Below are 16858 nucleotides of genomic sequence, written 5' to 3'. Positions count from 1 at the left end.
CAGAAATCACATTTAAGTTAGTTATATAGAAGTTCAAAGGACAGCAAAATTTAATTGGCAAATTCCTGCCTGGCTTGTGTTTTGGTTTTCCAGCTACCATTTTAAAAGCTTTTTCCTGAATCATCTCTGCTTCAAAGCCCTACCTCAACTTGTTAGTTGATAGGTTTGATAAATTCTTAAGAAGTACTTACTTATGTGAATGCTACACACTCTGTTATAGTATCCTGAGTCTGTATGTCAAATTCTCAGTAGAATTTCTTCACTTATCGGTATTCTTAGGAACAGTGGAAAATCATGAATGCTTTTTAATGTAACTAGTAGATTCTTGCTTTAATATTCAAGTTCCATGTATGGATGTCCTCATTTGTTGTTGCCATGGAACCAAGTTCTGTGATTTACAGTTAATACAAACTTGGCATAGGAGTTTCTGCTTGTTACCCCAATGCAGTTCTGGAAATCCAAAACACTTTTTCCAGAGCAATTTTCCTGAGAATCCGTAGAGGTTGACATTGCCCGATTTTAGCCACTAGATGGTGCTAGTGCAAAGATCCAAGTTTTCTTGTGACATATTCCGAAGACAACTAGTAGGTTAAAGAGGCTAAAGTAATCAGGAATGTTTGGCGCTATAAACATGAGTAGACAAGGCTGAGCTGTAGGCAGTGAAAGCCAGTTCTCCCTGTGCTCGAGGGTGAGACATCCTCTGTGCAGCAGGCATCATCATAATGGTGCAGTGCTTATGCTATCTGTGCTGAAGGGCTGGGTTTTTATTTTTAGACTGCGTTTTAGTGCCTATAGTTTTGAAGACAATAATAAATTCCTAGACAAATGAAATAAAAGCAAAGTACAAGCCCCCGGTTTTTTTTTTAATTAGATTCAACAGAAACAAAATTAGTCCAACAAGTTGCTTTAACAGTTCCTCCTCACAGACCAGAACATATGGTGTTAGTAACTTATGGTCCAGGCACTGGTCTGATGCAGTGCTGAAAAACCTGCTTGATGGTGCATCCCATTCAGTCAGCAGAACTTGGTTCAGAATGAGGCTCCATTACCACTAGGTGGGTAGCTGTGGAAAGGTCATGTAACCTTTCTAAGTCTCAGTTTACTCATTTGAATCACGTAGAGTACCTACGCTTAAGCTTTTTATGAGAACTCAATGTACTAACCTCTTAGGAAGCACTCAAATGTGGGCAGAAACTGGATAGAATTGGTACATTTACATATTAAATACAGATAGTTTTCTCTGATCTCTGCCTCATCATTTTCCTGACTGGTAGGTATTTTTTCCATGAATAGAAACAAGGTGTTCAGTTATCAGACACTTAAAGGACCTTGAAACCTTGTTTGGTGGCCCTAATGGAAGCACGGCTACTTGGAGATCCTTGACAAAAACCTGCCCTCTCTCTGGGAAGTGTACCTTCTTCCACTGCTGGCAGCTTTAAGTGGGCGGCGGAGGGACTGTGTGAAGCAGTGAAGGCGTTAGTTAAAGGGTGCCTGTTCACCCAGATGTACCTGCAGTCAGATACTTCCATGTTCCATGTGTGTGAAGGACCGCAGAAGCACTATGCCGCCAGCTCAAAGTCTAGGTGATTATTACAAAACCAGGAAAGGGTGGCATGTAAATCACATGAGGCAAGATCAATGCCGTTTGTTCTTTGATTAATCGTTATAGTTACCACTTACTGTGGTAACTTACTAGGCCAAACTATACATGGCTTCAGTCTTTACAACAATCATGACAGATGAATCATTTTCGAGATAAGGAAACTAAAGTTTGGAAATGATAAGTTGCTTAAATCACAAAATACAAGTTACTGGCTAGTTCTAAAATGCTAGCCAGAAACGTGTGCTCTTTATCACTGATTTTACCACATCTGGAAGCATGACCACTCCAGCTGTGGTGTCCAAATTACTTTTTTTTTTTTTTCGGTACGCGGGCCTCTCACTGTTGTGGCCTCTCCCATTGCGGAGCACAGGCTCCGGACGCGCGGGGTCAGCGGCCACGGCTCACGGGCCCAGCCGCTCCGCGGCATGTGGGATCCTCCCGGACCGGGGCACAAACCCGTGTCCCCTGCATCGGCAGGCGGACTCTCAACCACTGTGCCACCAGGGAAACCTCCAAATTACTCTTTAAGTGAATAGGAGAAAATCAAACTACTAGGACTAGCTGTAGAAGTTACAAAGGCTGTAAAGTCAGTCAAAACTACCAGAAAGTACCTAAATGAAAAAGTGTAACTACCATACCTGCAAAACGTAGCTCCCACCATGACAAAGTCACGGACAGTATTTTTAAAGTTTTGGCACAGCATATCCACAATTTCACATTGTGAGTCCAAAGAGCCTGTATATCTGATGATATGATACAATTGTCCATATTAACAAAGCCTTGGAGATTGAAATCAAGATCACCTAATGGGTTCCACTTTGGCCAACACAATAAGTGTTTTCATCGTCTTTCCAAACAAATTCCCGAGCTACTATTAGGCAGCAATTCTGCCCCTGTGTATTTGACCTTCCTGTCCCGAGGAAGCAAGGCCTAAGAAATGCACACATGTACAACCACTCCCTGGAAAGCTGATGTGCTGGTAGAAACAACAGCAGGAGGCTTAGGTTTACAAACCAGAGAGTGTTCTGTCTCTGTCAGGTAAAGGGATTTCTTCGTATGTTATTGTAATAAAAGGGGATTTCATAGGTAAAAACCAATATTCGAAATTATAAAACAAATAGAACTGTCTGTGTATAATCACGGCATCAAAAATCTGCAAGAAACTCAAAAGAAACTCTTTAGTTGACAAATGTGGTTTGAAAGGGTAATAAAAGCTTTGTATGGCTAAAGCAAGAGTCTTGTTTCCTGTTGGCCCAAAAACAGATGTTTCATTTCCCAAGTAAGTAGGTTCTCCACTGTAAAGAAATATTCTTGTATAGTTGGTTTCTGTCTTCTTGAAGTCTGCTCCAAGTTCAGCCAACTTCTTATACGTCCTTAACACGAATTTGGAACAGTCGTAGGATTCAAACCATGTCTCTGCCCCTTCTTCTGGGCTGGCTTGGACAGTCCATGTCTCATAATAAATCCCTGTTTCATTGTCCTGTTTTACCCACTTTGCCATTTTGTTAAATATGTCTCCTAGTTAAAAACAAACGAACAACAACAACAAAAAAAACAAAAAACAGCACTATGTGAACATTTTCAAAGCTAATCATGTTAGTTTTAAGTAAAATGCTCTAACCAGATCAAGGCCATGACTACATGATTAAACAACAGTTTTTGAATTTCCAAACCTGCATCTCACAAAAGGAATCCAAGCTCAGCCAATTTCTGTTCCATTTTTCAAGGCACAAGGTATTTCTGAGCTCAACAGTAGATATAATAGGTGTATAAAGAGGAGTCTTACATACAAATTCTATAATCATTTAAGCTACAGTCAGAAGCTAATTGTACATGTGCCAAAGCCCTCTTTCTCTACTCCACTCAACAGATCTTGGATTCAGAGGCAAAAGAGAAAAAAGAAGCAAGGGAAAAATTGTGGAAGAGGAAAAAGTGAATGAGGCAAAGACAGTGTAAGAAGAACTGAGGAGGGTGAAACACAAAGCTTTTCTGTGCAAAGCAAGGTATGAATGGCTGCCCTGAGGAACAGCTACTTGAGAAGGAAGCACCGTGCCCCATTCACCCTGAATATCTGCTATCTCCCTTTGCTCCCTGTACTGTGGCTACTGCTTACAACCTTTCTACCCACTACACAAATTCTTCCAGTGAATCAACTAAACTGGAAACGTTTTTGACCAAGTTCATGGATTATACAGACTCCAGGATGGCTAACACTCTCTCTTACCACCTTGTACCAGACCAGAGGAATCTCTCCAAATGTTAACAAAATACTCTGCATGGTTGCAACCACATCTGGGCCTAAAACGGCATGGCCCCAACATTTCACTTTGTCACTGTGTGTGAATCTTTCTTAGGTTATTCCAACTTGAGTCCATAAAATCAATATTTCAAGCCCTACAGAATGAACAGAGTGGCTGCTTTTATCAATTGTATGGTATTAAAATGGTGAAATAATATAAATCCTGTTTTCTTAGAGCTGGGGATACTGTTCTTAGTGCTCTTCAACTTTGAAAAGCCAGTGCTTGTAATGAAGAGATAAGAACGCTTCAAAACCCTACTCTGTCATGTGAAGAAAGGTCAACGAACAGGATTAATCACAAGGCAGATGGATAACTTACAAGATTTAAGTACCAGCATATTGCAAACTCTTCTACAGAAAATAGTGATCACTTGTTCATATGATCATACTTTGATGTCAGAAGGAAGATTCTGTAGATAATGAGGTAGGTGGAAATGGAGAAAGGAGAGACGTGAACTGGCCTGGAATGAAAGAAGGATAGCTATTTACCACTGAGCATTGCTAAAAGAGAAATGGACTTTCATATTGTTGGATGGTTTGGGGCACATCAATTAGAAAATAGGAAGAAAGATAGAAAACAGCATGATATATAGTTAAAAGATTCCCAGCTTACATTTAAAAGACACCAATTCTGCAAATCAAAACCACAATGAGATATTACCTCACACCTGTCATTATGGCCATCATCAAAAAGACACCAAATAAGTGTTGTTGAGGGTGTGGAGAAAAGGGAACCCTCATGCACTATTGATGGGAATGTAAGTTGGTGCAGCCACTATGGAGAACAGTATGGAGGTTCCTCAAAAAATTAAACATATACCATATGATCCAGCAATTCCACTCCTGGGCATTTATCCAAAGGAAGAGAAAACACTAACTTGAAAAGATATAAGCACGCCTAAGTTTCCTGCAGCATTATTTACAATAGCCAAGACATGGAAATAACCCAAGTTTCCATCAAGGGATGAATGAATAAGGAAAATGTGGCATGTACATACAATGGAATATTATTCAGCCATAAAAAAGAATGAAATCTTGCCATTTGTGACAACATGGATGGACCTAGAGGATATTATGTTTAGTAAGTCAGACAGAGAAAGGCAAATTACCATATGATTTCATATGGCATGTAGAATCTAAAAAATAAAACAAATGAACAAACAAAACAGAACCAGACCCACAGATACAGAGAACAAACTGGTGGTCACCTCTAAAATAGAGATTTACCTCTATTATTTTATTTAGAAAGTCCAATTTAATTGTACAGCTTTATATCATTTATTTTTATTATGAAAATAGAAAAGATAATCTGTAAATAAGGTGAAGTTTTGCATGAGTAATAGTTTGGATCAAAGGTTAGTGATTCCAGAAGTGTATTTTATAAGTTGACCTCTGACGAGTAGACCATTACTGAGAAGCCTCAATGAAAGTAATTTCTGTCATTTTTGGATATTGATGCAATCATCAAATGCTGCCATATTTTTGAAACTTACCTGATATGGTTGCTACTAGAACTAACGTCCCATTTTCCTTCCAGTGAATATCATCAATTCCTTCAAAAAAGCAGGCAGCTCCTTGATTACACCAGAAAGGGGCATTCATTTCAGGTCGGAGATGGGGAAATGTGCAGTTTCCAAGCTGGAAAAGTTCATACCATTCCATTGTGTAGTTCTTTCCAGTTAAAGTACTCCTGAATCCAATGGCATCGTGCATAATTTTCTGTGTAAAGATCATACATGTATCAAAGCATCTGTGACATAACCACTGGTTTAGGAGCCAGATGGGAGAAAGTGCGATACCACAACTGCATATAGAGTAGACCAGTTATTCGCCTTCCCTGTTGCTATTCTCGCGTTGAGAAGCCTCCATGCCCCAGACTCAGGAAGGAAGTCTGTGTACCTCTCAGGTGATGAGAGGCTCAAATGGTGAGCTAACCTAGGAAAAGTGTGCACAATAGGAACTGGATGTGAAGAAGTGATTCCCACCTGCCTTGCCCCTTGCTCGGGGCCTCCTCCTTTCTTTCCAGGATCTGGGTACAGGAATTGCGTTTGGATTCATAATATTAAAATGGATTAAAGCAACTGCATTGATTATTGTCAGGCTCATAAAACCTGATTTTTTTTTGGACTACTTATTTAAAATTCGCTAAGAGGAACACCAATAAACATCATCTAAAACTAGTGACTGAATAGAGATTATTCCCTCAAATCCACTTAATCAAATCACTTAATTAACCAGCTATAAGATCAAGATGCAGCCTTACCAAGTGTCCCAGGAGGTCTCCATATTTAAATTCCCACACTGGGGCTTGTAATCGAAAGACTTCAATGACATCATCATCCTTCATCACTGGGATAGGGGAGCCAGTGGGACAGAAAGTGTATTTAGCTTGACAGTAAGGATCTGGTTCTGGACGGAAGGAAAAGCGTCTGACAAAGAAAAAAAATCATCAAGTTAGATTCTAATAGGAATTTGGTTCTCGCACATTGTACAATCCAGATTTTAATTTCACTGTCAATCACATTTTTAGAAAAAACACCCAAAGCTCAGCCATAGTGTATAAATATACATTTTATATGTTATCCTGTGAACAAACTCCAATGATGTCTTTAATAGCAAATGATACATTGAAAGCACTGATAATTGCGTGCTTCCTGGTTCCCCGCTCCCATTGTGAGAATTCTGAAGACAGGGACCACATGTGAAAATGTTTATAGCCCCACATCTTATTTAGTAGACAGATATTTACTGAATAAAGGAATAGCTTTCAAATGATATTGAACTTCCCAAACAATCCATATGTTAAGATTATTCAAAGATAATCATAATTAAATAGAACATATTTTCTATTTTCTTGAGGATTAGCCGACATCCCCTTCAACCAATATTACTGAGGATCTACGACTATACTAGAAAGGAGGGAAACAAAAGTTAAAATGCTGTTCCTCCCCTCCAGGAAGGAGCTCTGGGGGAGGGCTGCTAAGACGTTAAACAAGCGATGAAGCGCAGCATGGTGAGTGCTTACAAAGAAATAAACACACAAAGTCCTGAGGGTGCAGAAGAGGGAGAAATCATTTTTACCTGCTGCGGGATGGCTGGGGGTAAGGAGGCAAAGGAAGAGATGAAGGCCTAGCCTAGGTTTTTAAAATACTTTAGGAAGTCAGTACGGAAAAGGAAACAAAACACTAAATACTCTAAGACAAGCATGACACGCTGGAAGAGTCTCAAGTGGGTAAGGAAGACTGGAGTTCAGGCTTCAAGGCAGCAGCGGTGAGAGGAGAGGGGGGCAGGGACTGTCACTTCGCCCTAATTCAGGTGCACCTCGGAGACAGCGTGGGTCGCTTCCAGACCACCACGATACGTCGGATGACGCCGTAAAGGGAAGGGAGTCACCCGAGCTTTTTAGTTTCCCAGTGCGTATAAAAGTTATGTTCACATCATACCGTGGTCTATTCAGCGTGCAATAGTATTATGTCTTTAAAAACCCAACATATTCTATGTACCTCAATTTAAAAATACTTTACTGCTAAAAAATGCTAACTAGCATCTGACCACACAAGCTTGCCACAAATCTACCGTTGGTAAAAAAATGCGGTATCTGAGAAGTGCAATAAAACGAGAGGTATGTCTGGACAATGTGAAGGTCACCCTCTAGAGTGCCACAGCTGGGGAGGGCTGAGCCTGGGAGGGAGATCAATGAAAGGATCTGAAGTAGCAGACGTGATATAGCTGAATTTGCTCTAAATAAGCCTCACTTTATGAATTAGAAAAGGGCGGGGAGAAAGGCCAAATTAAGGCTGAGAGGTCAGTGAGGAGCTCAGGGCAATAATACAAGAGAGAAAGCAGCCTGAGAAGGCCATGGCAGTAGGACTGGGGAGGAGGGACTGTGGTGATTTCAGATCAGCAGACACTCACTACACACCTTCCACTGGAGAGAAAGATGAAAGAGAGAAAGCAGCTGCCTCTACCTAGCCTCTAAGAATCCTAGATTCCCTCAGGTTCTAGCCCAATCTATTGTTTTACAGTCCTAACACAGCAACAAAAATGTCTATTCTAATTTAAAGAGTTAAAATCTTGATTTAGGGAGTTCCCTGGTGGTCTAGTGGTTAGGATTCGGTGCTTGCACTGCCTTGGCCTGGGTTCAATCCCTGGTCAGGGAACTAAGATCCCGCAAGCCCTGCGGTACAGCCAAAAAAAAAAAAAAAAAAACTTTATTTAGACAAAAATATTGACAACCCCTCCTAAAAGCTTACGAGTCTTGGATATACTTAACTGTTTTATAGGTGCTTACCTGGTTTAAGCAAATGGGCAACTACATATAGGTTTCACTTACCCACAGCAAAATCTATTTTAGGTCAAAGGTAATTTCAAAAGTATGATTTAAGTGTGAACTTAATAAAGTTAAAATTTTATGATGGGGATTAGATGAAGGCATGTACTTAACACTTCAAACTTTTAAAGAAACATAAGAAGTCATAGTCAATATCTTGTCCTTAAATCAAGTAGTTTTGGATTTCCAATCTCTTCCTTGTTTTATTGAATATTAAATTTTTACTTCTTTTGAACGTTTTATTAACACTTTCAAGAAAACCAGCTTCAAACTCAAGTTTCTCTTTTCATGTATATCAAGCAAAACAAGGAAGTACTGCGAGCCATTTAGTGAGCAGAATATACCAATACTGTATTCAGGTTTGAAAATAGCCGGCTAGCATTTACTAGATTTAATCCCTGAAGTAACTACTGTTCCTACTTCTTGACTCAGGACATGTGGACACTGAGATACTGAGCAACTTTCCCAAGATCACACAGCTAGTGATGGTGGAGCCTGACTTGATCCGCAGTGGTCGGAGCCCAGAACTCACTCGCGACCCCTAGGTTATCCTGTCTCCCAACTCACTATTTCATCATCCAAAATAGTTGTGCATTTTCAAAAGCTGCTGGCCCTTCTCCTGCCCGATGTTGACACCATGTTTTCTTTCTTTCTCTCTGCTTAGCCATCTCTGACAATTAGGCCATGTAAATACTCTTCTAGTTCAAAGGCTCAAATATGCTTCGCATATCTGCAGTCTCCCTGTCCTCAGCTTATGACCAGCGTCCTACCTCCAGGCTAAAGACAGTGGACAAACGAGGTCGCCAACCGAGGGGGCGAGTGGATTCCCGGGTCGCCGGACTTCTAGTGCTAAAAACGGGAAGTCCCAGGCAAACCCAGGCAAGCTGGGTAAACTGGACACTTGACGCGCAAATGTTATGCACTCAAGATAACTAAATGAGAGGGCATGACACGGTAATAAATGTGATATTAAAGGTCTCCCCAAACTATTCAAAGTGTCAGCGACTTGTATCCGACAGTCACGCGACGAAATAACATTACTCCCTTTTCATCCACGATTCGGGGCAGCCCTGAGTCTAGGTCATCTCGTAAATGGCTCAAGGGTCCCGGGAGGAGGTGACCCCAGGGCGGCGCGCAGCAAACAGCCGCGACTCAACAGCTCTCTACTTCATTCAACGCCGCGCCCTCAGGGTCGCCGAGCGCCGCCCCCGCACAACTGCGCGACCGGGACACAATCCCCTTCCCGACCCCCCCGCCTTTGACCCGCGAACTTCGGCCGCGCGCGCGAACGCCCGCCCCGCCGCGCCCGCGCACTCACTTGTAGGGCACCGGCCACTGGCGCCGGGAGGGGCCGCTCGCCGCCGCCGCTGCCGCCGCCGCCAGCCAGAGCAGCGCGGAGGCCCAGCGCCAAGGCGCGCAGACCGGAGACGCATCCCCGCCCGCGCACCGCCGCCCCCAGGCCCCCGGACCAGCTCTCCCCGCCTGCGCCATGAGGCGGTCCCCGCTGCTTGCGCCTCCCGCGCCCCGCGACGGCGGAGGGCCGGCGAGCCGAGCATGCGTAGAGCCACGCCCTCAAGCGAATCCGGGACCCGGGCGACTGTCCGCCAGCGGCTCCGCCCCCTGCCCGGCGCGCCCGTCCCGGCGACTCGGTCCTCCTCACGCCGCCCGGAGCACTAAGGGGCGAGGCGCAGGGTCTCCGCGCGGGCCCGTCTCCTCTCCTGTCCGGTGCCCCGAGCGTGGGCGGCTTCTGGACTTGGCCGACCCGGAAGGCGCTTTGTTCCAGTTCCCCCGAGCAGCCCAAACAGGCCGTGGGCCTTCTTTTTCTCTGACTCTTAATGCCGAGTTCTTTTGGCCTCATGTCTCAGTTTAAAGGTCACCGCTTCTTTGGAGCTTCTGCTGACCTCCCCCCAACTACAGTCACCACAAGCAAACAAACAAAGTCCAGCTTTGGTCTCTTTTGGATTCTCTAGCACCGAACACTTACCTCATCCCTCAGGGCCCAGACTAGGAGACAACAGACATCTGAGTGAAGGAGAATATATGGGGGAGGTGAGTGCAGTGAGGAAGACAGTGATGCGGGAGTGACTGGTCCTCACCTGACTAAGCCGGTGATGACAGTGGCCGCACTAACAAGCAGCTCACATCCACCCACCTCCCCCGCCCGCCCCCCGCCATGTTCATCCTTGTATCTACCGCTTCAGTTCCGAAGGAGATTCTGCATTACTCTGTCTTCTTTGACCCTTGAACCACCTGAAGAAAACAACGGGGATCAGCTGCCCTGCTTCTGATGAGGCACTCACGGCCTGCCCTGCTCTCATAGACAGAGGTTGACGTATGTCTATAAACAGTGCATTAGGGACTTCCCTGGTGGCGCCGTGGTTAGGAATCCGCCTGCCAATGCAGGGGACAAGGGTTCGAGCCCTGGACCAGGAAGATCCCACATGCTGCAGAGCAACTAAGCCCGCAAGCTACAACTACTGAGCCCGCGTGTCACAACTACTGAAGCCGGCGCGCCTAGAGCCCGTGCTCCACAACAAGAGGAGCCACCGCAATGAGAAGCCCGAGCACTGCAAGGAAGAGAAGCCCCCCGCTCACAGCAACTAGAGAAAGCCCGCACACAGCAACGAAGACCCCATGCGGCCAAAAATAAAATAGTGCATTAAAGACACTTATAATCATTTATAGTCACTTATGGTCACTTACAGTCACTCGTTTCACAAGAGGGCAGCCTGCAGGACTCAGACCAGGGCTTTCCAACGCTTCCACGTCACCCACACCATGAGTGAACCAGCATAGTATTTGTAAGTATGTTGGAATGAGCAGGGTGACTGCAATGGCCAGAGGGGACTGTTGTGACCCGGTGGGCGGGGGGTCGGGGGTGAGGGCACGGTGAGAGGTGGGAGTGTCATTGGCTTCCCCACGCCTGCCAGGCCTTCTGAGGGTCTATGGGAATTGTTCCCCTCTACGCACACATGCGCACATGCACACACGCCTTTGCCCACTTGCTGCGGCAGGTTGGGGATTCTGGGGAGGTTCAGGCGGGGCTTCATTTTAACCCTCATTTACCTAAGCATTTAGATGGCTCCAACCCTAGCCCTCCTCCGAATACCACCACCCAGTTCAAAATCACCAAACCTAAGCAGGCTTCTCCAAAGACCCACCCAAGATGAGAGGGAAACTCATCCTAGCGGTGACAGCGGACGGGTACTGCTTGATCTGAAGGGCACCTGCAGGATTCTGAGTGGGCCCGCACTTGAGCATGGCTTAAAGCTAAAAGAAGCAGCTCTCGGAAGAAACATTATAGACTTTACAAATAAGGAGACCAGACACTAGAGGGCCACAGTGGAACTTTCTATCCTGCTCAGGATTTCCCAGAGCTACAAAACTAAGCTTCAGATCGACCTTGGTTTGTGGTGGGGATCTCCCCTCTTGGGTGTGCAGTCTCTCCACTCTGTGTGCAAGGAGCCCAAAGCGTTTGCTCATATTAGCCCTGACTCAGTCTCTCGGTAGCTCCCATCTGCTCTGCTATGGTCTGCCTTCTGTTCTTCTTGGCTATGACCCTAGCACCCCAGGCTAAGGAGGCTTCCAGACTATTGTTGCCTGAGCCCTTATCATACTTGCTACTTCTTTCTAGTCCGACGTTTTTAAACTTTGAGGGCCCAACAAATAGACTGAATTTTAATCCAATTGGTTTATTTTGCAGGCTTTTCCAATTAGCCTAAGACCACAATAGTGGAACAATACTGTAGTCTAGTAAAATCAGGTTTATTAACTGTTGCATCGTGGGAGGTTGCTCACAGAGGAACTGCGTGGCATCTCCCCAAGCAAAGGAAAAGATAGAGTTATAGGATTCTGAGGTAAGGTGGAGTTTAAGTGAAATTTAAGTGAGCAGTATTTTGGTAGGCTCAAAGCAAGGCTGTGTGTCAACACAGAGTCAACGTGCAGCTTAGATGACAAAGTGGACCTGGGGTCCTATTTCCTTGGATACTACGAAGTTTAAATAGAGATGGAATTTTTGTGTCTAGAAACCCCTTATTGCAAGCTCTGCACCTGGGTTGTAAAGGTTGTAAATTGAAGCTGCTTCTCTGTGTTAAGGGGCTGAGAATCTCCAGGTAAATGTGAGATATTTCATTTTTACTGATGTAATTTCCAACAGCAAAACCTCTCTAAGTCTTTAACTTCAGAGAACAAATTTTCTCAGTGAGTCAGAAAGCAGGAGGTGGTTATGACACTTTACAGCTCTGTTTGTGGAGAACTATTGCTTTATGTTAATTTTGCAACTGATTTTATCAGCCTTTTATTCCAGGCTCCTGGATGGCAGGGCAGATTTTTACAGTCCAAGCTAATTTTACTTTCTCACTTATGATGAAATAAAAATTCATATTTTAAGGCAAGACAAGAAAAATTTAAATGTAAATATTTTCTCTCTCCATCTGGGCTTCCTCGCTCCCCTCTAGTGTGCACTGTGCATCTGCATTATGTGTTAACGAGACCTCTCCGGTGGCAGAAATACCTGCTCAACATAAAGATCAATTTTTCTCCTTCTGGCGCCAGCCATGTTGTAACTCCTTAGAAGATATCATTCCTTTCTCAATCCTGTAAGAAGTCACGATGACTCACCACTGGCCTTATATGGGCAGACATCTTTAATGAACTTTATGTACAATGCCAATATATCATTTCCCTTAAAGATAGGGATTGGTACAGAACAGACTGGTCAGAGGATCTGGGGAGATCCTGGGCCACACCTAATGGAAGTTCTTAGCTTAAATACTTATATAAGACCTATTAATGTTACTGGCTATGTTAGTAAATATTCTGCCTCTTTTACAAGATTATTGTTTCTTGCATTACCAAATGTGTGACAAGCCTCAGATAAAATTAATGGTGATGATGCGACTTGAAATGATTGGCCAAATATACAGTTCCGTAAGATCAATGATTGTAATAGTGTAACTGTAGATATGGGAAGAAGCAACAAGAGGGGACCATGTCCTGGACCATAACAGACTAATAAAACAGGTGGTACAGAAGCTTTTGCCTATGGTTAACAGGGCCTAGTTTAGTAACAACACACTAAGTGGCCTACCAAGGAAATCCTTGCCTAACCTGAGGATGAGCATTCCTAGCACCTTGGGACAAACTGGTCATGAAATGCCTCCCAGACCTTGGCTGAAATTAAGACTGTAAGGGAAGGGATTGGAAAACAAAGAATGTTGCCCACCATCCAGTTCTACAAGAATCATTTCATTAGCCACTGCAGTCCCTGACCTACAATACACCCTAAAAGGAATTAAGGGTGAAGATCAGGATAAGGCACTCTGTGCTCTGGGAAAACTGACAGAACTGGCCTTCAGAGAGTTAGATATTTTCAGAAGAAAAAATTTTATGAACCTGGATTCTTACATCTTCCCATATTTAGAAAAATACTAAAAAAACCATTAACTAAGATATCTGTTCCTCGTGACTAGCAACAAACTTCTACCAAGCTGTGCACTTGATTGCACATGCTGGCTTCCCCAGAATCACATATATACTGACCTCCCCTCTTAACTCTTTGGAACAGTTCTCAGAGCTCTCTGAGAGTCTGTCTCCTGGGTTATAATCCTCAGTTTGACTTGAATGAGATTTTCCATTTCTTTCTTAGACTGTTGATTAGTTTTTTCATTGACACGTATAATGCAGTGTCAATAATGTAAATCCAGTGTTAATATTATTTTAGTTACTAAAAAACATTAGTCTGAGAAGGGGTTTAACCAGGCTGCCAAAGAGATCCATGGAACATGAAGAAAGGTTAAGAGCCCTTGCCCTGGGCACACTAATTTCCTGTACTAATTTTAATGCAAGAGGTTAATAGTATCTTCATGTTAATCAAATCATTAACAGCCCCCCTCCCCCCAAAGCTATGAAACTTGGGTACACGTACCTGTTTTACAGGTGCTTAACTGGCTTAAACAAATACAATCAACTATATAGCAATATATAGGCCCTATTTTCAGATTTTTATTGGCAGTTTCACTTACCTACAGCATAACTTATTTTAGGTCAAAGATAATTTAACAGTATAATTTAGTGTGAATTTAATAAAGTTACAAATTATATCCACTTGAAGGAATTAGTGTCACATACTTAATATGTGATACTTTAAAACAAACGACTGTGGAGCTATAGTTAACCCTCTACCCTAATCCTAAATCAAGTAATTCCAGATTGAAACTCTTTTACTTGTTACATTAAATCTTTTAAACAATTCTTTACAATCTTCTAGTTATTTATTGCATATATTTTGACTTCTGTTGTGAACAGTTTGTTAATATTGTCAAGAAAGCTTCAGAACAAAAACGTCTCTTTGCTTTCATGTATATCAAGCAAAAGGAAGCAGTGCCTACCATTCAGTGAGCAGAAATACATGACTATTAAGGTGTTTTTGTTTTTGTTTTTTGTAGTACGCGGGCCTCTCACCGATGTGGCCTCTCCCACTGCGGAGCACAGGCTCCGGACGCGCAGGCTCAGCGGCCATGGCTCACGGGCCCAGCCGCTCCGCGGCATGTGGGATCTTCCCTGACCAGGGCACGAACCCGTGTCCCCTGCATCAGCAGGCGGACTCTTAGCCACTGCGCCACCAGGGAAGCCCATTATTAAGGTTTTGACACACTGGACATTTACTATATTTAATCCTCCCAACAGCCCTGTGAAAAAGGTGCTACTTCCCTCTTGCAGATTGCGGAAGTGTTGACACAGAGATATTAGTAACTTTCGCAACATCACTCAAGGTAGATCCCCAGCAGGCAGACACAGAACTTGCTCCGGCCACCCGGTTATCCTGCTTCTCGAGTTGACTAATATCTCCTCCTCCTTCTTCTCCTGTTCCTCCTTATCCTCAATGATGTGGGTGGATGCCTCTGCGTTTTCATAGGCAGCTGCTCTTTCCCCTGCCTGATGTCGGTAGCATGTACACTTCTTCTTTCTAAATTTAGGCATCACTGACAGTCTTAGGCTATGAAAATGTCCTTCTGGGTCAAGAGTTAGAATCAGCCTCATGGGTTTGCAATCTTCCATCCATGACTTATGACCAGCATCTATCTCCAGGCTAAGAAAGGTAGGTTTCTTCTTGAAAGTAGATGTAGTCCTTTATTTATAACACTGCACATAACAAGGGCTTAGTAAATTTTTGTTGGAGGAAGATAGGGTTAGTAATTTAAAAATCTAACAGGGGAAGTAGAGATGTAATTGATGGAGATTGTAGATTTCACCCTTTAATAGTACAAGACTAAATTTCTTTCAAATATCTGGTCAATATATGAGGTCATACAAAAGAAACTCGGGGAGCATCCTAGCTAAACAAGGTAAACACATTCTTTGCTGTTGCTTTCCTGTGATCGTAGAAGAAAACTAGGTTACAAATATGGTTATTGGACTTTCTAAAAACTTGCTACATTTGTGAAACGCAAAATATCAGGAGGAGCACAGCATCCTAGCCAAGACTGGCTCCTTTCACCGCTCTCAGTTACAGTCCACACTGTATCTGGTCATCAACCTTTCCATTTTAAGTGACCTAAGAAATTATTTGTCCTTCAGCTCTGATGCAGATGAAAGGGTGCAGTGGCACTTCTCGTTCAGTTTTTTGTGTGTCAAAAACACCACTTCAACTTCTGCTTTTCGAGCTGAGCAGTTAAAAAATCTATTGAACACGATGAAAAAAATTGTTTCAATTGAAATATAGTTGATTTACAATAGTGTATTAGTTTCAGGTGTAGAGCAAAGTGATTCAGTTATACGTATATATATATATATATATGTATGTATGTATTTCAGATTATTTTCCACTATAGGTTATTACAAGATGTTGCATATAGTTCCCTGTGCTATGCAGTAAAACCTTGTTGCTTATCTATTTTATGTATAGTAGTTTGTGTCTGTTAAGCCCATACTCCTAATTTATCCCTCCCCCCTCTTTTCCACTTTGGTACCGTAAGTTTGTTTTCTATGTCTGTGAGTCTATTTCTGTTTTGTATACAGATTCATTTGTATTATTGAATTTTTTAAAATGAAACAATTATTGTATATAAATATTGATGTTCTCTTTTGGAATAAATTGCATGGAAGTTACTTTGGTCCAGCTAAAGGTAGGATTCCGTATTTTTTTCCCTCTTAAATTTAAAGATAATTTTGAAATGAAACATTCTGGTTAATAAAATCTGGGTTACGGCTGCCTGGCACACCTTTTCTTCCTTCCCAGCACAAGGGACAATAGCTGCAGCTTCCCCTAGTCCTGATGTGCAGTTTCATCAGGCGCGCTCTCTCTCCCGCCGGACTGGTGACCGCTGGCCAACACCCTCTCCATCAGGCTGTGCGCGAGGCCGGTCCGCCGCCAGGCGGCGATCGAGTGCAGCCCGCTGCCGTCCCATCCCGCAGCAAGGCTCAGCTGTCCCACCTTCGTCCTGGCGGATGTGGCGTTTCTGTGGCAGCCCTGGCAGCCCCTTTCTATGGCAGCCCATCAAACTCTGGCGGGGCTGAGGCACCAGGGCAAGGTCAGGACAGCCCGAGGGCAGGAGGAGGGCGCGCTTTCCCTCTGCGGAGTTGCGGGGCAGACGCATCCGAGGACTTTTTCCTTTCGTGCGGTTTA

General features: G+C 43.5%; 1 protein-coding gene across 1 annotated transcript; it reads right to left on the bottom strand.

Annotated features, from left to right (window-relative positions):
- Positions 1-842: 842 nt before the first annotated feature.
- Positions 843-9738, bottom strand: CLN5 (CLN5 intracellular trafficking protein). The gene is made up of 4 exons (XM_081214629.1): positions 9551-9738; positions 6166-6331; positions 5396-5621; positions 843-3121 (listed from the first exon to the last, which is right to left on the bottom strand). The coding sequence occupies exons 1-4, from the start codon at positions 9721-9723 to the stop codon at positions 2610-2612; spliced, it is 1077 nt and encodes a 358-aa protein (XP_081070755.1). The 5' UTR covers positions 9724-9738; the 3' UTR covers positions 843-2609.
- Positions 9739-16858: the final 7120 nt, after the last annotated feature.

Source organism: Mesoplodon bidens (assembly GCF_964165515.1).
Source record: "Mesoplodon bidens genome assembly, chromosome: 17".
Taxonomy (NCBI): domain Eukaryota; kingdom Metazoa; phylum Chordata; class Mammalia; order Artiodactyla; family Ziphiidae; genus Mesoplodon; species Mesoplodon bidens.
Note: the sequence above shows the minus strand (reverse complement) of the source record. Positions and strands in the feature narration are given on the sequence as shown.